Source organism: Stenella coeruleoalba (assembly GCF_951394435.1).
Source record: "Stenella coeruleoalba genome assembly, chromosome: 21".
In the NCBI taxonomy this organism is placed as follows: Eukaryota; Metazoa; Chordata; class Mammalia; order Artiodactyla; family Delphinidae; genus Stenella; species Stenella coeruleoalba.
This window is the reverse complement of record NC_137167.1, coordinates 24546590-24572486: the sequence shown is the minus strand read 5'-3', so window position 1 is coordinate 24572486 and position 25897 is coordinate 24546590. Positions and strand designations below refer to the sequence as shown.

The 25897-nt window shown below is 47.3% G+C and overlaps 2 protein-coding genes across 2 annotated transcripts in view; both read right to left on the bottom strand.

The window, feature by feature from the left end:
* Positions 1-6984: 6984 nt before the first annotated feature.
* Positions 6985-21949, bottom strand: LOC307179836 (uncharacterized protein; the record flags this gene model as incomplete). Its single annotated transcript, XM_079909491.1, has 4 exons — positions 6985-7154; positions 11177-11253; positions 13518-13853; positions 21935-21949. The coding sequence occupies 4 exons, from the start codon at positions 21947-21949 to the stop codon at positions 7148-7150; spliced, it is 435 nt and encodes a 144-aa protein (XP_079765617.1). The 3' UTR covers positions 6985-7147.
* Positions 21950-24287: 2338 nt separating this feature from the next.
* Positions 24288-25897, bottom strand: part of LOC307179835 (uncharacterized protein) — a gene marked incomplete at its 5' end in the record, with an annotated part of 70706 nt that continues 69096 nt past the window's right edge. Inside the window, 2 exons of the mRNA XM_079909490.1 lie at positions 24288-24608; positions 25062-25101. The remainder of the gene's footprint in view (positions 24609-25061; positions 25102-25897) is intronic.

Here is a 25897-nt window from a genome sequence, read left to right as displayed (position 1 = left end):
TCTCCTGAATTGCAATTCTTAAGACCCTCCAAAATAAACTCTTTTGTTGTTTGCAGCCTCCTGCATTATTTTTTGGTTGATAGAACAAATACCATCTTCTCCAAGTTTAACATTTTTTCATATTAACATGTGAACCAAAATCAATTTAAATTTTGGAAGATATCTTTTTCTTAGGCAGTAGAACTGGAACTACCCTGGGTTTCATATAGAGGAGGGGGAGCAGCTCTGCTCACTGCTCCTCCAGGTCTCTAGGGCTGAGTTCATGTCCCCCGAGCTCAGCTTACCCCTCTAATTGCATTGAAGAGCTTTCTGTAAATGGCTCTGTACCTAAAACTAGAGCTCAAGAATTCCCAGGTTTAAGCAGTCATGAGCAGTTTCTCTTTTTCTCAGCATTCCCTCTTCTGCTGCCCCGGGTAGTCTTTTCCCATAATATGCACAGATGCATGTCCCCAAACCTAGGAGGTGGGAATCTCAGGCTATATAATGGGAAAGGGGAGATGCAGGGAGCTTGGAGGACTGGTAGTTAATCCCTGGACGCTAAGTGAGACACCTCTACGCATCCCCTGATCACTTTCTGAGTGTCACTTAGTTGGACAGTTCTGTGGATCCCAGGTAGCCTCGTGCCCTTAAGTCTCTTAGGGTATTTCCCATAGAGGTTGGTGCTTACTTCACTTTGCAAGCCATACATTGAATTTAGAAAAAAAAAAGTCTTTTCTTTTCTTCAGAAGGAGACTGCCTAAGTAAGCAGATTCCTGTAGAATGAGATAAAGTCCAGGAGGGCAAAGTTGGGAATGAAAAGGTTCCAGTAAAAAGGCCATGTGTGGACAAGACAGTAAAGCAGACCAGCATGTGTCCCATAAAGGAAATGCTGGTGCTTCTGTTCAAGGGAAATATGAGTAACACTGAAATGACCCCGCTGGCCATACCTGACGAGAGTTGAGCCGTGTTAAGAACGGGTCCTTATCTTGTCAGCCATGCTTTCACAAGTTTCACTCGTAAGGATCCCTGGTGCACTTGTCAAACATGCAGAGTCCTGGTGCCCATCACTGACTAGAGAGGAAGGGCCACTGATTCATTCTCATTTCCACATTCTGCAGGGGATTAATAACCTTTGAGAACTGTGGCTGGTGTTTCTCAAGCCTCACAAATGCACGTGTGGTGTGCATGCAGTTTTTCCCACACCAATGACCGATACTCTGACACCAACTGGATGTCCTACCTTACTCTTTGGGCTGGAAAAAAATCTCTGGGTTTTGACAAACGCATAGTGGTGTGTGTCAGTAAAGAATTGCATGGCATATTTCTACCCCAACCCCACCCCATGAACTGGTTACCATCTGTGTAGTTTTGCCTTTTCCAGAATGTTGTGTAAATTGGTCGCACTGTGTAGCCTCTTCAGAGTGGATTCTTTCACTTGGCAATGCATACATAAAATTCATCCATGTCTTTGCATGGGTTGATGGTCCATTCCTTGCTATTGCTGCATAGTACTCAACTGCATGGATAAGGATGAAAAATAATTTTCCCTATACATTTCTAGGTTCTTGGCTTAGGCCCTCCTGTAATAAGTGAGAAAAAACAGAAGTTTAATAGCATGTATACTTCTTGTATACTTGGGAGATACCCAGGAAAACTGAGTCACTCTCTGAAATGGCCCAAGCCATCACCTTAAGTGCCATCTTCAGCTAAAAACAGAAGAAAGATGTTGGGGGAAGGGGGTACCCAGTTAAGGAAGGTTATTAGGCAAAGCACAAGGTGAGGCCCCAAAGTGGGGTCTGAACCCACCACCCACCCAGGGTGACTGCCCACACTCAACAGGTTCCACATGTCCCCTCTGAGGGGACCAGCTCCCAGAGCCTCCTCTTAGGGGGATTCACTTTGCAAAACCTTCCCTTCAGCAGATTCACATTACAAAATCTTTTAACAGGATTCGTCTCACAATCCTTTTTTTTTGGCAGGGCAGTCACGTGGGAGGCTTGTCACCCTGCAGTGGGTTCAGTCTCACGTCACCAGGCCAGCTTTCCTGGGCCACACTCACCACCTGCTTGTCCATTCCCAGCTTAGGCCCAGAAATGCCCCCTCGGTCCCCACCCCACGGCTCCACCTGGGCACCCACTCCTATCCTGCCTGGTCCTTCCCTTCCGTGTCCCCTGCAGGGTCACCAGGAGCTTCCACCTGCCCCAGGCAGGCTGTCTGTTCTGTCCTGGGGAGGCCTCTGTGGTGTCAGGTGGAAGAAACAAGAGGTACCCGTGGGGCTTCCCCTCATGCAGCACAGTGGCCAGCACCCGTCTACTGACCTCATCACTCTGGATGGGCCCAGGCAGGGGCTCAGGGGGTCCGCAGTAGCTCTTTGTTCTCATCTCACCCCAGCACCACCCACCGGGGAGTTGCTAAGCAGCTGTGCTGCCTGCGAAGGGAGGACGCTCATTCACATGCCCCTCCCAGCCCACGGGGCTTTCGTGGGCAGGCCCCTCCCAGAATATGGAGCTCACCTGGGCAGGCACGCTGGCAGGGCTCAGCGCACAGGAACCGTGCCCATCGCCCTTGTTGCAGAGCACCCCCAGCCTGAGCACCTCAGAGCAGGATCTGAACTAACAAACAGCAGCTCCTGGACAGGGTGATCCTGGGCTTCACTCTGTGCGGCCTCCCTCTACCGGGTCTTCCAGAGGCTTCCACTGCAGCCGGGGCACCAGGCCTCCATCTCCACCCACCACCCCTCCTCTCCCTGACTTCCAGATTCCTCCTGTGTGGAGAGGGTCTTCTTGAAGTTGTTTCCTACTCATGGGCCAGTTAAAATGATTAGAAAACAAGCCAGAGCTGCAGCCCCTTGTGTATCCTGACTCTCAGGACCCTACACCTGTTACTCGGACCTGGCTGGTACAGCAAGGCCAATTTTCTGTAACTATGAGCCCCTGATGGGCGAGGATTGGCTGGCCTGGGAAGCCTGACCCCGCCAGCCAGCCAGCCCTTCCCAGGTGTGCCTGGGTTGAGGTCAATATAACCACCCCGCCCACCTCTCCAGGCAGCAAGATTTCCTGTACCTGTGCCTGACACCATACTTCCTGCTGCATCAGCAGCCGCGGGACTGGGCTGGTGGGAGGGAGTGAGCGGCCACGGCCTTGTGGGTGTCCCGGCCTAAGTGGGGCTCTGCTGGACTGTCTATAGGAGTTGCCAGGCTGCCACCTGCCAAGGAAGAAGGTGTGTCACCCATACATGCTGTTGAAAGTTCTCCCCAGGCAGAGGTGAGGAAGCAAGAAGAAAAGAAGTAGGAGCCAGGACAGGAGGGGTAACTCAGGTAGGTAAGTGGAAAGCTTTCCGAAGAGCATCTGGGCCAGGACCATCCCACATGGCCTGCAGGAGCCAATTCAGCAAGCGTGCTGTCCCTGGTGTGGCTCCAGGCCCTTTCCTCCAGCCTGTAAGGTCCTTGCACATATTTAGGTTTGCTTCCCTGGGAAGGGTGGATCTAGCTCAGGAGCAGCTGGCCTGGGGTTCAGCTAACGTCTACTCAGAGACGCCTCCGCAGGGCCCACGAGCTTTCCAATGAGGACCCTCCTTGTGGGGACTGCTGGCTGCATGTGAGAAAATTCCCCACCTCCGACCATCTTCAGAATTATTCATCGGTGTAGTAAGTGTCCTGATTGGGTTTTATCTGTGTAACTGGCGGGTTCTTAATTAGCAACGTGAATGGTGACATTAAATAGCCTCATCAGGGTTGAGATACCTCCCCCCACATTTACAGGTGTAAGGACATGGGCAGGCCGTGGGCAGCCGGCACCCTTAGGGATGGACTTCCGACTGACCCGTCCACATTCTGGTGTCCAGCCACTGCTTTAGAATTTCTGGGGGCCCAATGCTGACTCTAAGGTTTCTGCAATCCAGCCTCTGTCTGCCTTTAGTGAGACCCACACTTCCAGGATCCTACCAAGCAGGGTCTGTGTGACTGTTCTGTGGCTTCTGTAACAAATGACCACAAGCTGGGTGGTTTAAATCAACGGGAATTCATCCTCCCCCAGTCCTGGAGACCAGACATCTGAGATCAAGGTGTTGTAAGGATGAAGTCCCTCCAGAGGCTCCAGGATAGGGTTCTTCCTGCCTCTTCCAGTCTGTGGGTTCCAGGCGTCCCCAGGCTTGCAGCTGCATCCCTCCCATCACTGCCTCCATCTTCACGTGGCTTCTCCTCTGTGTCTGTCTCTCCTCTTTTGTCTCCTTTAAGGACTTTGTCAATGGGATTGAGGGCTACCCTAATCCAAGATGACCTCACCTCGAGATCCTTAACTACATCTACAAAGACCGTTTTTCCCAGAAATGGTCCTGTTCATGTGTTCTTGGGGGCCATCATCTTTTGGGGCCACCATTCAACCCGTTATCTGTGTATAAATTAACCCACATTTTAGGAGATTACTAAGGTCCCGTATAGACTGGCACAGACAGCAGCCATGTGGGTGGGGGTCTGGGGAGAATGAGAACCCTGGCATCACCTGGAAAGGATCAAGGCCTGGTTTCATCAGAAGGTGAGCTCTTCCACCACAGGGCCCGTGAAAGCAGTGACTCCATCCTGTCCGTGGAAAGGGACCTAGTGCCAAGTGCGGAAGTGGCTACCTTGCAAAGCTGGCTCTTCTGGGATTTCATGATCAATAGGTTACAGTCATGTAACCAATAACTATGGGCTTGGAGGAATTGCTTTCTGGCACGTGATGACGGCACTGTCACTTTAGGCTCATCAAGCCTAGAATAGGAATGTTTGAAGGAGAAGAGTTCCGGAGATTGCGAAACTTTGTTGTCAAGGAAACCAAGCAGTTTTGTCAAGGTTGTCAAGGAACCTTCCCCTTTAAGCCAAAGGCAGAGCTCGGGGAGCTGAACTCCAGGGATATTTTAAAGGGGCTGCTCTGAAGCACCATTACAAGAGTGGTGGTCTCAGCCTGGGCTATGGTTTGAGAAAAGTGTGATCAAATTAAGCCTTACTTTCTGTTACAGTTGGGGAGGGTTTTGTAAAGCACTTCGGCTTTTAGGGCAAATGTTTGTTACTGGAACAAAGTGTCCCCTCCAAAATGTGCTGAAGCTCAAGGTGTCTCTGTCCCCTTCATGTGAAAGTCCAGGGCAGGTGGGTGCCAGGGCCCAGGATGTGTCCACCTTGTTTCTCCTCCTTGCTTCCAGGTGAGGGGTCCAACCAGCAGGGTGGGGTGACCATATGGGCACCATGCCCTCCATCCTAGGATGCAGGCTGGCCAAGGCCCTCACCACCTCCACCCCTTCCCCTTGGTAACATGAGACACAGTGCCACAGACATTTTGGTGGTCCCAGTTGCAAAGAGTAGGATCGCTGGGAGGTGCAGGGTAGCCGGGAGCAAGAAAAATGAAAACAGGCTCACCTGTGGCAGAGTTGCCAGGACACTAACCCACAGTCCCTGTGGGCTAATGAAATGTGATTACACATCAGCATAAGCTCTTTGATGCTTTGTGGTTCTGGAAATCCTATAGGAGGTGGTTCACAGCAGGTGAAGCTAATGCCCTCAGTGGAGGTGGTGAAGCCAAAGGTCTGCAGTTCAGACTGAAGGTGCCAGTGTGGGTGTATATACAGGACAAAACCATCTCGTGTGAGTGTAGTTCAGGCACGTTTAATGTGAATGTAGTCGTGTTATGCCTAAGGTCTTGTATCTTGTGTCTCTCTTCAGGGACCCCCCTCCTCAGTTCCTGAGGCTCCTGTAACTCACATACAGGGGGAATGGAGAGTGGGCTCTGTCCAGTCTGAGCCCTGAGTTATCCTGTGTGTGAGTCTGCTCGGGGCTGCCATAACAAACACCACAGACAGGCAGCTACAACAACAGACATCTCCCAGTCTTGGATGCTGTCTGAGATCAAGGTGTTTCTCCTGAGGACTCTCTCCTTGGCGTGTAGACAGCCATCTTCTCCCCAGGTCCGCACATGGTCTCCCCCCGTGCCAATCTGTGTCCTAATCTCTTCTTGTAGGACATCAGTCCTATTGGACTAGGATCCACCATAGTGACTGCATTTTACTTTGATCACTTCTTTAAAAACTCCATCTCGAAATACAGCCACATCCTGGGGTCCTGGGGGTTAGGGATTAAGCATGTGAATTTTGGGGGACGCGACTGAGCCCACACCATCCTGCTTAGGAACTAACATGTGCCTTGGTCCCTCCTTTCCTCAAGTCCCACGGGGGTGATGTGATGGCCGAGGGAGAGACCACTCCTACAGTGATTGTGTCCCAGCTGGGGAAGCCTTCTCCGCTCCCTTTAATCAGGCAGCGGCAGTGCCAGCTCCCTCTTGAGGTGAGCAGTTCTGGGTCTGTCCCGGGAAGGCCCCATTGGGTCCTGCTCGGTTACACCAGGTGTCTGGGGCTCAGCAACCAGAGGAGGTGGGGAGCAGCAGGATCACAGTCCGCTGAGGGACCTGTTAGCCCCCAAGGTCTCCTGGCCTGCTGAGGTGCTCAGTGTCAGGGAACCTAGGAACCGGCAGTCTAGCGGGGATGTCGGGGACTCTCAGGGCCATGGGGGATGCCTCCCCCACCAGACACTCCAGCAAATGAGGGAAAACCTTCAGGGGATCACAGAAGGGAGAGAGTCAAGGTCTTGTTTGTGCTTCAGAAAGACCACATTGGGGTGGGATGAGAGATGCACCGTGGGGTGGGGAGCTTTGTCAGGGCCTGATGGAGAAATCAGGCACAAGATCGGGCTTGGGCCGGGGCTGTGGGTGTAGAGGGGAATTAGTGTGGGGACTGGCCACAGACTCTGGAGGAGGTGCTGACAGTCACTGGGGCACAAGGAAGGGGGAAACTGGGAAACCCCAGTGTTATTGAACCAAACTTGGGTCTGCTTGCCCCAGTGAAGTAAAGCCAACCTACTGATACCAGTTGTGGTGAAGGAAAGTGCAGCTTTAATTGTAAAAGCGCCAAGGAGGACGGGTGGCCTGTGCTCTAAAACCTGAATTCCCTGAGGGATTTCAGTAAAGCATTCTAAAGGCCAGTTTAAGGAGGTGGGTCACAAGGTATGTGATCAGCTGGTGCACAGTTCTCTGGTTGATGGTGAGGTCACAGGGCATTTAACGTTGTAAATTCTTAGGCACCAGAAGCTCTGGGGATACCTGTTCATGATCATCAAGTAGTTAATTTCTTCCACTTGGTGGTGGTTTCAGCATCTGTAAAACAACTCGGGAAGCATGCATCAGATACTATTATCCAGGTACTTCAGGGAGGAGCTACAGCAGAGGATATGGGGGAGGGGTCTGTCCTGGGAAGGCCCCGTAGGGTCCTGCTCGGTTACACCGGGTGCCCGGGCTCGGCAACCTGGGAAGCTGGGGCTGCTCCTGGGTGTGGGGAGCTGCAGGATCACAGTCCTCTGAGGGAGCTGTTAGCCCCCAAGGTGAGATGGGGATGTGGTGGCTGGACAGAGGCGTCTGGCCTGGAAGAGGGGTCCGGGCTGGAAATGTCACTGGAATCATCGCAGGGAGGGAGAGGAAAGGCCAATGGGGGCATGTAGGTCACAGCAGACCACGTGCAGGTGACTGCGGTCCTGTTGGAAGCAACTCAGAGCCAAAAAGGAGTGGCCATCAGGGGCTCAGCTTCATTCTCTTGTTCCTTTGCTTATCTGTAACTTCCCACTCCCACGGTGAGGAGCCTGGCTCCCACCATCTGCCATTTATCAATTCATTTCTCCTCTTCAGGTTACATGTGCAGAGGTTTCCTAATTGTTAGCTACTACACTCTGGAAAGAACTTCATAAAATAAAGCCCACTGTTTATGTACGGTCCATTTTGCCTTTAGTCTACAGATTCTGTTCATTTCCAAAGGTAACTTAGGTCAGCACCTTATACCCCATCCCCTACAGTGAGTTTTTTTCCATGCGTTTCTAATGCAGTTAGATGCTGTCGCATTGTGTGTTTCACCCTGTGGCACTCTTACACCCTAAATAACTAAATTTGAATAGATTATGATTAACCCTCTGGGCTATACAAGTCTGTGGGCTTAGACAAATGCACAGTGCCATGTATCCCTCCTAAAGTATCACTTCAAACCAGTGAAGTGATCTGCTTATCATCTATGTAGCTTTGCTTTCCCCAGAATGGCATCAAGGGGGTCACACTGTGTGCAGCCTCCTCAGACTGGACACTTTCACTTAGCAGTATATACTGAAGATTATCCATGTCTTTCCATAGGTTGATGGCGCATTCCCTTCTGCTGTTGAGTAGTATTCCATTGCACATGTATGGGAGAAAAAACAATTCTCACAAACTCTGCACGAGTGGCCTCTCCTTCAGCCATTACATCGCCTCGTGTGACTGGAGGGAAGGAAGGACCGAGGCACATGTTAGTTCCTAAGCAGGATGGTGTGGGCTCAGTCATGTCCCCCCAAATTCACATGCTGAATCCCTAACCCCCAGGACCCCAGGATGTGGCTGTATTTGGAGATGGGGTTTTTAAAGAGGTGATTACGGTAAAAATGAGGTCACTAAGGGTGGATCCTAATCCAATAGGATTGATGTCCTACAAGAGATTAGGGCACAGATAGGCACAGGGGGAGACCATGTGAGGACCTGGGGAGAAGGTGGCTGTCTAAGCACCAAGGAGAGAGGCCTCAGGAGAAGCCAGCCTGCAGACACCTTGGTCTCAGACAGCATCCAGGACTGGGAGTTAGGTCTGTAATTCAAGCTGCCCAGTCTGTGGTATTTGTTACAGCGGTCCTGAGCAGACTCACGTGCAGGGTAACTCAGGGCTCACACGGGACAGAGCCCACTCTCCATCCCCCTGTACGTGAGTTACAGAAGCCCCAGGAACTGAGGAGGGGGTCCCTGATGGGAGGCACAAGACAGAAGATGCTAGGCATTAACATGGCTGCATTCATGTTAAAAGTGCCCGAAGTCCAATCACACGAGAAGGTTTTGTCCTGTATGTACATCGGCACCTTCAGTCTGAACTGCAGATCTTTGGCTTCACCAACTCCACTGAGGTCATTAGCTTCACCTGCTGTGGACCGTCTCCTATAGGATTTCCAGAACCACAAAGCATCGAAGCTTCATAGGACCCAGAGTCTGGGCGTTAGCGTCCAGGTGACCCTCACAGCAGAGCCGCTCAGCTGCCCGTCAGAAACCATTTCCCTTTTGCCTGTTCATGGCTACCCTGCACCTCCCAGCCTTCCCACCCCTTACAGCTGAGGCGCAGTTTCTCGTGTTACCAAGGGGAAGGGGTGGAGGTGGTGAGGGCCTTGGCCAGCCTGCATCCTAGGATGGAGGGCATGAAGCCCAGCTGGTCACCCCACCCTGCTGGTTAGAGCCCTCACCTGGAAGCAAGGAGGAGAAACAAGGGGGGAAGAGCCCGGGACCTGACACCCACCTGCCCTGGACTCTCACAAGAAGGGGACAGAGACATCTTGAGCTTCAGCCCAGTTTTGGGAGACACTTTGTTCCAGCAACAAACTTTGCCTTAAAAGCCAAGGTGCTTTACAAACCCCTCCCCAGCTGTCACAGAAAGTCAGGCTTCATCTCATCACATTTTTCGCAAACCCCAGCTCACGCTGAGACCACCTCTCAGGTGATGGTGCTTCAGAGCAGCGACTTTAAAAGATCCCTGGAGTTCAGCTCTCCCAGCCCTGCCTTCAGTGTAAGGGAGAAGTTTCCTTGACAAACCTGCTCAGTTTCCTTGACAACCAAGCTTCACAATCTCCCAAACTCTTCTCCTTCAAATATTCCTATTCTAGGCTGGATGAGCCTAAAGTGACAGTGCTGTCATCATGTGCCAGAGAGTGACTCCTCCAAGCCCGTAGTTACTGGTTACATGATGAAATCCCAGAAGAGCCAGCTTTGCAACATAACCATTTCTGGACTCGGCACTGGGTCCCCTTCCACGGACAGAGTGGAGTGGTTGTTTCCACAGGCCCCGTGGTGTAAGAGCTCACCTAATGCAGCCAGGATTTCATCCTTTCCAGGTGATTCCAGGGTCCTCATTCTCCCCAGACCCTCACCCACGTGGCTGCTGTCTGTGCCAGTCTATATGGGACCTTGGTAATCTCCTAAAATCAGGGTTATTTTATACACAGGTAATGGGTTGAATGCTGGCCCCAAAAGATGTGCTCCCCCCAGAACACGTGAACAGGACCATATCTGGGAAAAGGGTCTCTGTATATGTAGTTAAAGATCTAGAAGTGAGGTCATCTTGGGTTAGGGTGGCCCTCAATCCAATTGAGAGAGTCCTTATGAGAGACAAAAGAGGAGAAACACAGACATAGGGGAGAAGCCACGTGAAGAGAGAGGCAGAGATGGTAGGGAAGAAGCCTTAAGCCTGGGGATGCCTGAAGCCCCCAGAAGCTGGAAAAGGCAGGAAGAACCCTATCCTGGAGCCTGTGGAGAGACTTCCGTCCTGCAACACCTTGATCTCAGATGTCTGGTCTCCAGGACTAGGGGAGGATGAATTCCCGTTGATTTAAACCACACAACTTGTGGTCATTTGTTACAGAAGCCACAGAACGGTCACACAGACCCTACTCTGTAGGATCCTGGAAGTTTGGGTCTCATTAAAGGCTGACAGAGGCTGGATTGCAGAACCCTTAGAGCCAGGACTGGGCCCCAGAAATCCTAAAGCAGTGGCTGGACACCAGAATATTGAGGGGTCAGTCGGAAGCCCATTCCTAAGGGTGCCGGCTGCACACGGCATCCCCAGGTTTTTACGCCTGTACCTGTTGGGGGTAAGTATTTCCATCCTGAATCAGGACTTCTGATGTCACCGTTCACGTTGCTAATTAAGAACCCACTAGTTACACAGATGAAAACCCTATCATAACACTTGCTCCAGTGGTAAACAATTCTGAAGTTGGTCAGAGGTGGGGAATCGTCTCCCATGCAGCCAGCAGCCCCCCCGCAAGGAGCGTCCTCATTGCAAAGCTGGGGGACCGTGCCGAGGCGTCTCTGAGTAAACGTGAGCTGAGCCCCAGGCCAGCTGCTGTTGAACTTTTCCCACCCTTCCCAGGTAAAACACCTGAATATGTACAAGGACTTGAAAGCCTAGAGGAAGGGCCGTGGAGCCACCCCAGCGACAGCACGCCGTCTGACTTGGTGCCTGCAGGCCAGCCAGGATGGTCCTGGCCCCGGACGCTCTTCTGGAAGCTTTCCATTTCCCTGCCTGAGGTACCCCTCCTGTCCCGGCCCCCACTGCTTTTTTCCTTCCTCACCTCTGCCCAGGGAGAAATTCCAGCGGCAGGTATGGGTGACACATCCTCTTCTTTAGCAGGTGGCAGCCTGGCAACTCCTGCAGGAAGTCCAAGAGAGCCCCACTCACACTGGGCCACCCACAGAGCCGTAGCCCCTCACTCCCACCTACCAGCCCAGCCCTGACACTGCTGACGGAGCAGAAGATATGGCGTCAGCCACAGCTGCAGGTACTCTTGCTGCCTGGAGCGGTGTTTATATAGACCTCAACCCAGGCACACCTAGGGAGGGCTGGCCAGCCGGGTCAGGCTGCCCAGGTCAGCCAATCCTTGCACATCAGGGACTCAGAGTTGCAGAAAATGGGCCTTGCTGCACCGGCCAGCTCCAAGGAACAGGTGTGGGGTCCTGAGGGTCAGGATAGACACGGGGCTGCAACTCTGCTTGTTTTCTCAACATTTTGTCTGGTCCATGAGTGGGAGACAACTTCAAGAAGACCCTCTCCTAATGAGAAGAAGCCAGGAGTAAGGGAGAGGAGGGGTGGTGGGTGGAGACAGAGGCCTGGTGCCCCAGCTGCAGTGGAAGCCTCTGGAAGACCCGGTGGAAGGAGGCCGCACAGAGTGAAGCCGAGGGTCACAGACCTGTCCCGGAGCTGCTGTTTGTTAGTTCAGGTCCTGCTCTGAGGTGCTTTGTATCAGCTCTGACCAACAGGAGGGCTGGGGGTGCTCTGCAATGAGGGCTACGTGCACGGTTCCTGTGTGTCCAGCCTTGCTGGGTGCCTGCCCAGGTGACCTCCATACCCTGGTAGGGGCCTGACCACGAGAGCCCCGTGGGCTGCTGGGTGTCGGCCCAGGTGAGCTCCATACCTGGGGAGGGGCCTGACCACGAGAGCCCCGTGGGCTGCGAGCGGGGGCGTATGTATAAGCGTCCTCTCTGTGCAGCCAGCACAGAGTTGCTTAGCAACTTCCCTGTGGGCTGTGCTGGGGTGAAATGAGAACCAGGAGATGCCACGGACCCCTTGAACCCCTGTCCATCTAGAGTGATGAGGTCAATAGGTGGGTGCTGGCCACTGTGCTGCATGAGGGAGACCCCACAAGTACTTCTTGTGTCTTCCACCTGACACCACGGAGGCCTCCCCAGGACAGAGCAGACAGCCTACCTGGGGCAGGTGGGAGCTCCTGGTGACCCTGCAGGGGACATGAAAGGGACGGACCAGGCAGGAGGGGGTGGGAGCCCAGGCAGAGCCATGGGGCTCGGGGCCAAGGGGGTCTTTCTGGGTCTGAGCTGAGAGTGGACGTGCAGGTGGTGAGTGTGATCCAGGAAAGCTGCCCTGGTGACATGAGGCTGAACCTGCTTCAGAGTGACAAGCCTTCCGGATGATCCCAAAACAAGATAGTGAGACGGATCCTGTTAGAAGAAGGTAAGTGAATCCCCCCAAGAGGAGGCTCTGTGAGCTGGTCCCGGGAGGGGGGTGAAGGCAACAGGTGTGGAAGCTGCGGAGAGTGGGCAGTCCCCCTGGACAGGTGGCGGGTGCAAACGCCACTCCGTGGTCCCACGTCTCTGCTTCCGGCTGGATTACTTGGCTTCCCGGAGCCTCAGCTTCCTAGTCTGCTCGTGGGGTGATGAGTGAGATTCTCTGACTCTTTTTCACTGTCTGCCCCTCGAGCCTGTGAGAAATGGAATATTTCTTGCCATCTCAGTAAACAAAGGCTGTCACAGTCATCAGCACTTGCAGCCCTCCAGTGTGAGCCGCGGGCCCTGAGGAACTCAGGATATGCAAATACAGAATGCAGGCCCCAGAGAGCTGAGGTGCACATCAAAGGAAGGATTTCAGTGAGCCCAGACTCTGGCATCTTCGCATACAAAGAAAAGCGCTACATTCCTCACGTTGGGAGAGCTGGTTTTCCTTAGTTAACAATCACCTTTTAATGTTCCCCATTACCTGCGCCAGGCCCCTGCCCTGTCCCCTACCCCGCCCACCCCCCCCCCCCCCCGTACTTTAGCTCAGGAAAGAAGGAGCGCAGAGGGGCTCGGCTGAATAAGGGCCCTGCGAGCCTCGGGAGGAGTTTTCGGCCGCCTTCCCCGCAGTCGGGAGGAGGGACGCTGACGAGGCAGCCGGACCCTGCGCCTCCCTTGCCCCGTTTCCCCTCAGGACGCTCAGGCCGACGCCCTCCCCACGCCCCCCAGGCCCCGCGAGCCAGGCCGAGCGCAGGGGCGAGAGGTGGGACTGAAGTTCCCCGGACTAGACGCTGGGGGCCGCTCTTTCTACACAGCAGCGGCGGGTGGCAGCGAACCCCTGCCCCTCGGAAGCTGGTCTTGCGCTGCCGCCCGAGCACCGGACCAGGCGGAGGGTCGGCGCCCACTTACCCGGCCCACCGTCCGCACGACTGTCGCGGCTTCGGCCGCCGGGGCCCCTCCAGAGCCGGCAGCCTCAGTGAGGCCGCCCTCCCCTCGGGCACCGGGGCAGTTCCGTGACGGCGGAGGGAAAAGACACCGAGCGGGAGTTCCAGCTCTGCGGAAACGCGGGCTCCTTTCTGGGCGCAGGGGGTGGGACCGCTCTGCCCCGAGGCCTTCTGGGAGGGAGGGGGCGTCGGGGGAGGGAGCCGTCAGGAGCGCAGGGTCCCTTCGGGCGTCCTGGAGGGGCGGCCCGGCCTGGGGGCCCCGCCCACTGTGGCCGCAGCCCAGGCCTTTTTTTCTGTAATCCTACACAAAAACGTTAGAAAGATAGATACACAGTCTACAGTAAATATTCACAAATGATTGTTGCTGTTGTGCTTACTATTCTATTAAACGTGTAAATTCCATAAAACACTTTATGTTCAAAGTTAAATATGAATTTTTACCTTATTATCTACTATTCACAGTTGTGGTTAACGAATCAGAGACTGTGGCATCACTAGTTAAAAATGAGCTTGTTAAAAAAAAATGGAATTCAGGCCCACCAGAACTACTGAATCAGAATCTGCACTTTTACAATCTCCCCAGTGTACTTGTGTACCCATGAATAGTTGAAAGGTACATTTCTACCTCGACATGTCTTTTCTGTCTGAAAACTACACACATTTTAACCAGTTTGATATAAATAAAACACTCAAAAATGCATATACCTGTGTTGAAACCCTCATTTTATCATTTCTTTTCCAGATAAGTATAGTCTCTATACTGGTTTTGTGGATCACATGCCATACTCTTTTCTTATAGTTAGAAATAAGGTAGAGAATGTTACTTTGTGAAAAAATATATATATAAGTGGATAATTCAAGACACTCTTCTAAATTAAAACCAGTTCTCTTGCTGTTTTCTTCTTGGGTCACATTATGAACTCTTCCCGTGGCCACATGGCATGTGTACTTTTAATTTCAGGGACAGGTGACATTCCAGGATGTGGCCATAGATTTCTCTCAAGAGGAGTGGGAATGCCTGAGCCAAGATCAATGGGAATTGTACAGGGATATGATGTTAGAGAACTATAGGAACCTGCTCTCCTTGGGTGAGGATACCTTCCTTCCAGAATTCCTTATCCACCCCCAGGGTTTAGAGTCCTTCATTTGTAGAATGTCTCCTGGAATCTTCTGCTTCCTACAATAGGGTTTTACATTACAACTTTTCAGGAAAAATTGGGAGTTTGTGGGTATATTTTATCTTATTCTTTTAAAATTGCAGCCTCCCTTTCAATATACTTTGTAACTGCTTGGGATGTGTCTATATAAACTGTGTACTATATGCTTCTGTTATAGTCCTTACAATATTTTATTGTCTTATTTTCTGTAACAATTTTCCATGGATTCTTTGGGCTTAAGGTATATTAAAAGGGAGACTGTGATTCTGGGACTTCCCTGGTGACGCAGTGGTTAAGAATTCACCTGCCAATGCAGGGGACACGGGTTCGATCCCTGGTCCGGGAAGATCCCACGTGCCATGGAGCAACTAAACCAGTGGACCACAACTACTGAGCCTGTGTGCCACAACTACTGAAGCCGGTGCACCTTGAGCCCGTGCACCATTTATTTTTTGGAGAATAAAAACACCTCAGAGTCATTAAAATTTAGACCAGCTAGTCAAAATGCTTTATCACCTGTTGTTCTAAAACACTGATCAACAGAACAAGTTATACTCGGGATAACAGTGTAATTGTATTCTTGAGTTCATATCGACAATACGGTTTATGACCTTCATGCTGGATCAGGACATTTCAATGGTATAACTGCTATTAATGGTCTGTTTGTTCGATTAAAGTCCCACGTGATCTGAGTTCAGACTGGAGTCATCCTGGTTGGTTTCTATTACAGATTTCTCCCAGTGTGAAAGGACAAGAGAAATATGGCTTACTTTACAAAATGTCTTCAAACTAAATGATGATATAATCTACATTCAATTAATTGATACATACCCTACTGTAGAACAGGGTTTGTTACGGTGGCAGAGCCCAGTAATTATGTAAAACTGAAACCTTTATCTACAGTGGCTCAAGTCCTCTTCCTAAGAATATATTTATAATCAACATTCTTTCATAAATTACCCAATTTAATTCACCATAGCATTCCTCATATTAACTAAATGGAAAATCCTAGGCTATATACAAATCCAGAAAGGGCCAAAAATCATCAGCCCCTATGGATTATTACAACCCATTGCTGAGGCATTCAAATTATTTATTAAAGGACCACTATGACCGTCAACATCATCAATTTATATATTATTGCCCCAATGCTAGCCTTAACCCTGGCTCTCACAACATGAATTCCTCTTCCCATATCCTTTCCACTAATTAATATAAATGTAGGCATACTATTTACATTAGCCATAACAAGCCTAGCCATTTATTCCACCCTCTGATCTGGATGAGCTTCAAATTCAAAATACTCACTCATTGGAGCTCCACGGACAGTAGCACAGACAATCTCATATGAAGTAACGTTAGCAGTTATTCTATTCTCAGTCCTACTGATAAATGGCTAATTTACACTTTCAACAGTAATTATTACACAAGAACATCTATGACTAATTTTCTCCTGACCCCTACCCAGAATTTGATTATCTCTGCAGTAGCAGAAATCCAATGAAGCCCCACTTGATTTAACAGAAGTAGAATCAAAACCTGTATTTGGCTTCAATGTAGAAAATGTAGCAGGCTCATTCACCCCGTCCTTCCTAGAGAATATGTCAATTTCCTTATAATAAACATTTCCACAACAATCTATTTTTAGGAGCATTGGACAATCCTTACTGTGCCAGAATTATATACAGCCCAAGTCATCATTAAAACACATCTAACAATCTCCTTTCTATGAATAAAGGCATCCTACCCACAATTTTGATATGATCAACATGTACATCTCTTACAAAAAAATTTTTTACTACTAACATTAGCCCTGTGTATATGAGAGCTTTCACTACCTGTCATCATACCAGGCAACCCACCACAACCTTAAGAAATATGTCTGACAAAAGAGTGACTTTGATAGAGTAAATCATAGAGGTTTCAATGCTCTTATTCCTGGAACTGAATTCTTCCTAAGAATTTTACACTCCCCATGCTACCACATTACACCACATGCTATATAATAAGGTTCTCTAAGCAAGCTTCAGGCCCATACCCCCAAAATGTTGTCGTATATCCTTCCTGTACTAATAAACTCTTATTGTTTTTACTATCATTCTACTGACCATTATCTCAGGAAATATAATTGTATAACAAGCTCACACTGGTTAATGGTATCCCCATTCTAATAAAAAAACATGAATCCATAAGCTACAGAAGAATCCAACAAATATCTTCTAAAACAATCCACCGCATCAATACTACTTATAATGGCTATTATCATTAATCTAATATACTCTGGTCAAAGAACACAATGAATAACAAAAATCTTTAATCCAGCAGCATCCACCCTCATGACAATCGCCCTTGTCACAAAAGTAGGGCTTTCCCCATTTCACTTCCAAGTGTCTGAAGTCACACAAGGCATCCCATGAACAGCAGGCCTGATGCTATTAACATGACGAAAGTGCACCCCTATCAGTTTTATACCACATGTCACCATCCATCAACCTAAATATACTATTAATCATAGTGATATTATAAATCATAGCTGGAGGCTGAGGCAGACTTAGCCATACACACCTGGAAAAAATTACACCCTCCTCATCAATTGCCCATACAGGATGGATAACAGCTATTATAATGTATATTCAGATTATAACAATCCTAAACATACTAATTTATATCATCACAACTCTCTTCTTATTATTTATGCCCAGATCATGTACTGCAAGAGTATCATTATCACACACACGAGATAAAACACCTCCCATCACAATCCTTTCCCTCACCATTATAGTATCATTAGGACATCACCCATCACTATCAGGGTTTTTAACCCAAATGAATAATTATCCAAGAGATAACAAAAATGATAACATCATTCTACCAACACTAATAGCCATCATAGCAGTCCTCAGCATATATTTCTACTTGCAGCTAACATACTCCACGTCACTAACTATGTTCCCTTCAATAAACAACACAAAAATAAAACAATTTGAACATACAAAGAAATAACCTTCCTATCATTACCAATCATAATAGCCACACGATTACTACCCATAATACCCATTCTATCAGTGCTGGACTAGGAATTTAGGTTAGTTTAGACCAAGAGCTTTCAAAGCCCTAAACAAGTACAATTTACTTAATTCCTAAAAATAAAATAAGGATCGCTAGACTTTATCCTACATCAATTGAATGCAAAGCAAACATTGTAATTAAGCCAAATCCTTACGAGATTGATGAGTTTTAACCCCAGGAAATTTTAGTTAACATTCAAATTCTCTAGTCAACTGGCTTCAATCTACTCTTCCTGCCTTTGAGAAAGAAAAGACAAAAGGCAGGAATATCCCCGGCAGAATTGAAGCCGCTTCTCTGAAGTTACAATTCAGTTTGTTGATTCACCAAAGGGTTTGCCAGAAAGAGGGCTCAATCTGTCTTTAGATTTACAGTCTAATGCTAGCTCATTCATTGTACCTCTGTTCACACACTGCTGATTATTTTCAACAAATCACAAAGATATCGGCATTTTCTATTTACTCTTCGGTGCTTGAGCGGGAGTAGCAGGCAGCACCTTAAGTATATTAATCCTGGCTGAGCTTTGCTAACCTGCTGCGCTATTTGGAGATGCCCAAATCTGTAAGGTAGTCATAACAGTCCCTGCACTTGTAATAATTTTCTTTATAGATGCACCCATTATGATTGCAGGGTTTGAAAACTGACTTGGGCCACTAATAACTGGGACCCCTGAGGTGGCATTTCCCCAAATAAATCATATAAACTTTTGACTACTTCCCCCATCATTCTTACTCCTACTCATATCACCAATAGAAGCTGGTTCTGGTACAAGTGGACCCGTATATTCAGCTCTTGCCTGCAATCTGGCCCACGCAGGAGCCTCTGTCGACCTAACCATTTCCTCCTTACATTTAGCAGGTGTCTCTTCAATTCTTGGTGCTATTACTTTTATGACTATAGTCTTTAATACAAAACCAGCAGTCATATCCTAATACCAAACACCATTATTTGTTTAATCTTCCCCAACTATAGCCATATGACTGTAGTTACCACTCTCAGTCCGAGCAGCCAGAATTGCCATACTGTTAAGAGATAGAAACCTCAACACTACTTTCTTTGACCCTGCAGGAGGAGACCGAGTCCTATACCAACACCTATTTTGATTCTTTGGTCACCCTGAAGTCTGCATTCATGGCCTACCAGGGCTTGTTATAACCTCACATATCATTACATACTATTTAGGACAAAAAGTGCCTTTCAGCTCTTTGGGAATAGTAGGAGACATGTCCACTGGCTTTTTAGGATTTCTCTTGTGAGTCCATCATATGTTTACCATAGGGATAGCTGTCGACTCAGGAGCATACTTTGCATCAGCTACCGTAATTACTTCTATTCCTACAGGAGTAAAAGTATCTAGCTGATTAGCAACTCTTTTTTTAAGTTACTTTTTTTTTTTCTTTTTTGGCTCCGTTGGGTCTTAGTTACTGCACGCAGGCTTTCTCTAGTTGCGGCGAGTGGGGGCTATTCTCCATTGCGGTGCACGGCCTTGTCATTGCGGTGGCTTCTCTTGTTGCGGAGCACGGGCTGTAGGCGCGCAGGCTTCAGTGGTTGTGGCACACGGGCTTTGTTGCTCCGCGGCACGTGGGATCTTCCCAGATGAGAGCTTGAACCCGTGTCCCCTGCATTGGCAGGTGAATTCTTAACCACTGTGTCACCAGGGAAGTCCCTGATTAGCAACTCTTCACGGAGGTAATATTATATGACCTCCCTTCACTGAGGTAATATTATATGACCTCCCGCTCTATTATGAGTTTTAGGCTTTATTTTTCTTTTTACAGTAGGTGGTTTGACAGGAATCATCTTAGCCAACTCATCCCCGGACATTGTCCTCCAGGATACATACTATGTAGTGGCACACCTCCATGACCTAATGTCCATGGGAGCAGTCTTCACTATTATAGGAGGCTTCCTATACTGATTCCCCCTATTCTCAGGTTATACACTTAGCATGAGCAAAAATTCACTTCACAGGTATATTTGTAATAGTAAATAGGACTTCCTGCAGCACTGTCTTGGCCTCTCAGGGATGTCACTACGTTAGTCTGAGTACCCTGAGGCACACACAACATGAAGTATGTTGTCTTTAGGCTCATTCACCTCAGTAGCAGCAGTAATGCTAGTAGTCTTCATACTTTGAAAAGCCTTTGCATCCAAACGAGAAGTCTCAGCAGTGGAAACTGCTACTCCTAACCTAGAATGGTTACACGGATGCCCTCTACCATATCCTACGTTTGAAGATCCTACCTATGTAAATGTAAAATAAGGAAGGACTCAAGTCCTTTTCAACCAGTTTCAAGGCAACACCATAACAATCATGTCTTTCTCAATATATGAGATAAAAGTAAAAAGTGATGTAACTTTGTCAAAGTTAAATCATACGCTAAAATCCTGTATATCATTAAGGCATGTCAATTTCACCTAGGCTCTCAAGATGCAACATCACCGATGATGGAAGAACTTTTACATTTTCATAATCACACATTAATAGTTATTTTTAAAATAAGTTCTCTAGTCCTCTATATTATTTCACTAATATTGACAACTAAACTAACTCATGTACGTACAATAGATGCACAGGTCGAGAAAATTTGAACAATTTACCAGCCATTATTGTAATCTTAATTGCCCTATCATCATTGTGAATCCTTTATATGATACATGAAATCAATAACTCTTCCCAAACCATAAAAACTATGGGTGAGTCATGATACTGAAGCTACGAATACACAGATTATGAAGATTTAAATGTTGACTCCTCTGTAATCCCCACATGATAGCTAAAACCAGGAGAATAATGATTAATAGAAGTCAACAACCTAGCAGTATAGAGATAGTCAGTGAATATTAGTTTCATCTGAAATTGTTGTACACTCCTGAGCTGTTCCTTCTTAGGCCTAAAAAGAGCTGCTATCCCAGGATGCCTAAATTAAAGAATCTTAATACCGACAGGATGGCCCTTCTGACGGATGCAAAGTGATACTTTTTGTAGTGTTGATTTGCATCGCCCGCCTGTTTGTAGTGTTGATTTGCATCGCCCGCCAACAGCTGCATTGTTAGCGAAGTTCAGCCGCTTTTCATGTGCTCTAAGGATGAGTCCAATCTACCTCTTGAAATCCCTTTCCTGCAATTCTGCCTTGCTTACAAGTCCAAAATGTCTTAAATGTTTGGAAACACCAAACTCTTCCTCATTATCATCATCATTGCCACTGAGATTTACTGAGAATTCGCAAGTATTACATCAGTTAATTATCATAACAACTCGGGAGAAATAGAATTATACCCATTTCACAGATTAGAAAAGTGAGATTTTAGAAGTTCAGTCTCCCACCCAAAGTCACACAGATAGTAAGTGGTGAAGCTAGGAGTCAAACCCAGGCATTTTGTTTGACTCTGGAGCCTGCCAATATGCTATGCTGTTCTAGTTTCTACATTGTGCTGTTAACCAAAAGGGATGGACATAGAGTTCATAAATACTCTGGAATGCTAAACAACCAGAAAGAATCCTATATTTGAAAAAACACTAGTTGGTAAATTTTCATAATACCTTAAAGAAAAGCGAAAAATTTCTTGAGTACATACCGCCAGACATTATGGTAAGCTGCTATATATACAATTATTTCTTTTAATCCTCAAGTTGACTGAGGACATAATTCATTCTGCTATTCTCTCCATTTTTAAAATATGGGAACTGACTCAGAGATTTAAGAATCTTGGCCAAGATCACACAGCTAGTAAATGGTGGAGCCAGCAAGCATTTGAACTTAGCTTTCCTTTCTTTGAATTTATTCTCCAGGTTAGACTCCACAGCCTATCTTTAATCACCTAGCCTCTCTCTCCCTCCATCACACTTGCCTGAACCGACTCGGATTCCCACCAGCTCCAAGTCTGCACCCAGCAGTTGAACTCTGCCAGATTCACACAACTGGGCAAACTGGCTTCACTTCACACTTCACCATCCCACACCCCAGATGGGCTGTCATTACAACCCAGCAAGCCAGTGCTTGTTTGCAAATAAGATTATTGTCCTTGTCTCCAAGAGAACCATTTCTTCCCTCAAACCTACTGCCCTTCCTAGTGGCTTCCTCACATCCTCCATCTACTTCACCTTCTACTTCGTTGAGAAAATAGGACCTTCGCACCATCTGATTTACAAACTTACCTGCACTTGGGCCATTATCCCTGTTTTGCTTCCTTTGGCAACTGAGCAAACAGCTTCCTTTCCTAGCAAGGGCAATCCTTCATGTGTTTTCTGGATCTCATCCCTTCTCAAGGATCCCATCCCTTCTCAAGGAATTTGCTCCTTAGTTTTCCCTTATTTCATCTTCAATTTTCCCTTCACTCATTTCCTAAAAAAACCAGAATCTTCCATCTTTTAACATCTCAGAATATTCTAGCCAATGCCAAGTTAGGGTGAATGATGGGACCACTTTTTATTGGAATCAGCTAGTGTCAGGGTTAGTCCACGAGGCTTAGACCAGACTCACCTGCATCTGTTACAGCCTGACCACACGAAAGGACCCCCTTTGCTCCCAGAGCACTGTCCTTGTTTGTCTTCCGAGAGAACAGGAATGGCGTGTGCATCACCTCTTCTAGAAACCAGGTGCTCTGGCTGGATATGATGTGTTCTTGCTGAGGTAGGGTGTCCTGGTGTGGGAAACACCATGGTGATGCAGTGATCTCTTATAAGAGGTTTATATTCTAAACCACTTGGAATAATTCTGGGGGCTCCAGCCTCACAAAGCTGACCCCGCTAGAGGCCAATTGTCACATAGATGTTCATGAGACAGGTGAGAGACAGGATAAAGACTGTTGCCCAGGTAACAATGGGAGACTGTGAGTACTGACCATGCGCTTGGGCTTTGGCTGTACACTCTCAGTATGCCAGCACATAACGACTGTCGTCCTTCAACCTTTCATTTATTGCTGGGCAATGAACTAAATGTACTGTCTGGACAGTCACTTCCCTGGAGAGGGTTTATTCCAGTAAATTATGTAGATCTTGAGGCTCTAAGCCTCTTCAAGAGTTCCAGGAATCTCTGCCGATCTCTCTGCCCTCCGACTTACCATTACAGATGGTGAAGTTCCTAGACCCAGAAATCTGTTACCCTAGCTTCATCTGACACATTGCCAGTCTGACTGCCCATGGATAGACTGCTATGAAGGAGACAAAGGAAGTGTTTCAGAAAAGTGAGATTGATCACAGAGTCAAATATGCCAGGCTATCGATCTTAGCAAGAGAGAGAGTGGTCTATCTTATAGATGCTCCAGTCAGAGGGATTTGACAAACTTAATTCTTACAGACTACCAGCTGTCTTCCCAAGACCCTCCCAGGAATAGCCCAATTCTCCATGCCCTTGACCATACAGGAAAGCCCAGTAGGATGAACTCCAAGAGGAAGACAGAGATGCAGAAAAGGAGAGAGTCAGGGGGGAAGGACCTCTCCTAGACATAGAGCCCGGCTGACCCTGAATGAGATGATAGGAACCAATGAGAAAGGAAGGAAATAATTCACCTGCCCTTTGAAACTGTTGTCCTCAAAGTGTGGTCCATACACCAGTGCCTGTCTTTGAACTATTTGTTAAGTGTATGTGGCAAGTACAGAAATAACAGTTTAGAAACTTCAAAAGCAATTTGACAGAGTAATTTTCTGTCCGTTGAATGTTGGGATTTGTATTTTGTATGTCTTTATTTTTTCCTAGAAATTCATTTTTATCCTATTTTAAAAAACTATAGATCTGGTAGAGATTGTGGGGGGCAATTCCGTTTTGTTTTGGGTTTTTTTCAGAAATTATTTGAGAAGCACTGCTTCAGATTCATGTTTGTAGTTAACTCATGGTACGAGCCTCCTCCTTTTGGTGATAAACACACCACCACTTGCCCTCCTGTCCTGCCAGGCTTTACCTGAGAGCCATCCGCATGCTTCAGGCCAGAAAAGGAACAGAGTCTTTGGCGAAGGAGAGGATGAAGATAATAGAAGAAAAAGAAAAGAATGTTATTTATTAACTATTTATGATTTATATTCTACCTTATTTTCTTAAAGAACTGGAAAGACAACAAATGGGATATGTTTGGGAATAAACTACCTCCTGGGCAGGAAAAGGGATTTAGAGCCAGGAAGTGAGGTATCTCTTCCTTTAAGTTCAAAGAGAGATATAAGAAGGTAAATGAGGAGACAGATGAGAAAAGAGGAGGCAAGCATAACCGTTTGTATTCATTTGCTAGGCTTGCCATGACAATTACCAGAGACATGGTGGCTTAAACAACAGGAATTTATGTTCTCATGGTTCTGAACGCTGGAAGTTTAAGATCAAGGTGGCGGCAGTGTTAGTTTCTGGTGAGACCTCTCTCCTTGGCTTGCAGGTGGCCACCTTCTTGCTGCACCTTCACACGGCCTTTCCTCTGTGTACTCGCATCCTTAGTGTCTCTTCCTCTTCTTAGAAGGATACCAGTCATATCCTTAGGGCCCCACCCTTATGACCTCACCTTAACTACTTCCTTAAAAGCCCTACCTCTGCATACAGTCACCTTGGGGGTTAAGCTTCATTATGTGTATTTTTGGGGAAAACAATTCAGTCCATGACAGGACCAGGCCTCGGCCGCTACTCAGAGAGTTGTCCTCAGTGTGGGCTACATGGCAGCAGCAGGATGTACGGCAAGCTTGTGTAGAGAGGAAGAAGGACACATTCCTGGCCTGCAGTCGTACCATATGCATTTCCTCACCATTCATTCTTGGTCATCAGGTGCTTCACTTCACACCCTTGCTCCCCTGCCATGTCTCTGATAATTCAGAATCTGTAGAGTGTGAGAAGTGGATTCTTTCTTAACTCTGGTACCTAAGGTCATCAAAATGAAACCAAAATTAATTGAAATTGACAAGGCAGGACATTGTATAGGGAAAACTCTTAAAAGTATGGCTAAAGACCAAGTAGCTGAGGTCTATCACTTGCTCATAAAGTAAGTTTAAAAGGTCATTATAGTGGAATATTACTCAGCCACAAAAAGAATGAAATAATGCCATTTGCAGCAACATGGATGGACCTAGAGATTATCATACTAAGTGAAGTAAGTCAGACAGAGAAAAACAAATATTATATGATATTACTTATATGTGGAATCTAAAAAAATGATACAAATGAACTTATTTATGAAATAGAAATAGATCCACAGACATAGAAAACAAATTTATGGTTACCAAAGGGGAAAGGATGGGGGAGGAATAAATTAGGAGTTGGGGATTAACAGATACACACTACTATATATAAAATAGATTAACAACAAGGACCTACTGTATAGCACGGGGATCTATATTCAATATCTTGTAATAACCTATAATAGAAAAAAATCTGAAAAAGAATATATATACATATAAACATGTGTATATATATATATTTCATATGTATATTCCATGTACATATACATTCCATATATATATTCCTAATCACTTTGATGTATACTAGGAACTAACATAACACTGTAAATCAACTATAAATAGATAAATAAGTAAAGGCAGGCGATTGTAGCAGATGGTGTCTGTGCCCTGGCCATCCCCCTCAGCCTTAACATTGTGAAACACAAGCACCCAAAGGCCTCAGGGCTTTCTCCAGTCCCAGAGCCAGCTCTGCCTGCAGGCAGAGGAGGGTGGAAACTCCAGAGAATTAAGCAACTCAGCCCCACCCCAGTAGCCCCCAGCTGGAGACTGAGAAAGTATTCTGTTCCACACTGGCTCCCAGTGGGATTGAGCTCTGCAACCACAGTGATGATTAGCTTGATGCTCCACCCCACCTAGGCTGCTTTCCTGCCCTGTCTCACTCTTCCCCTCTCCCACCTGTGTAGGAGCTTCCAAATAATGACTTGCTTTGCATCTTGTCTTCATTTTCTCCTCACCCTCACAGATTACTTATTAATTACTTATTAATAACAAAAGAAATCTGGCAGACCCCACCCTAAGTGAACAAATTTAGCATCGCCAATAATGGGAGAAACTGATTCAGTTGGAAGTACCCCACATCACTTATGAAATATTCTCGACAAAAATCTTCAAGCTCAATTCAATCATAAGAAACAATCATGCTATTACAGGTTGAATTGTGTTTTCCTCAAAATTCATATGTTGAGGCCCTAA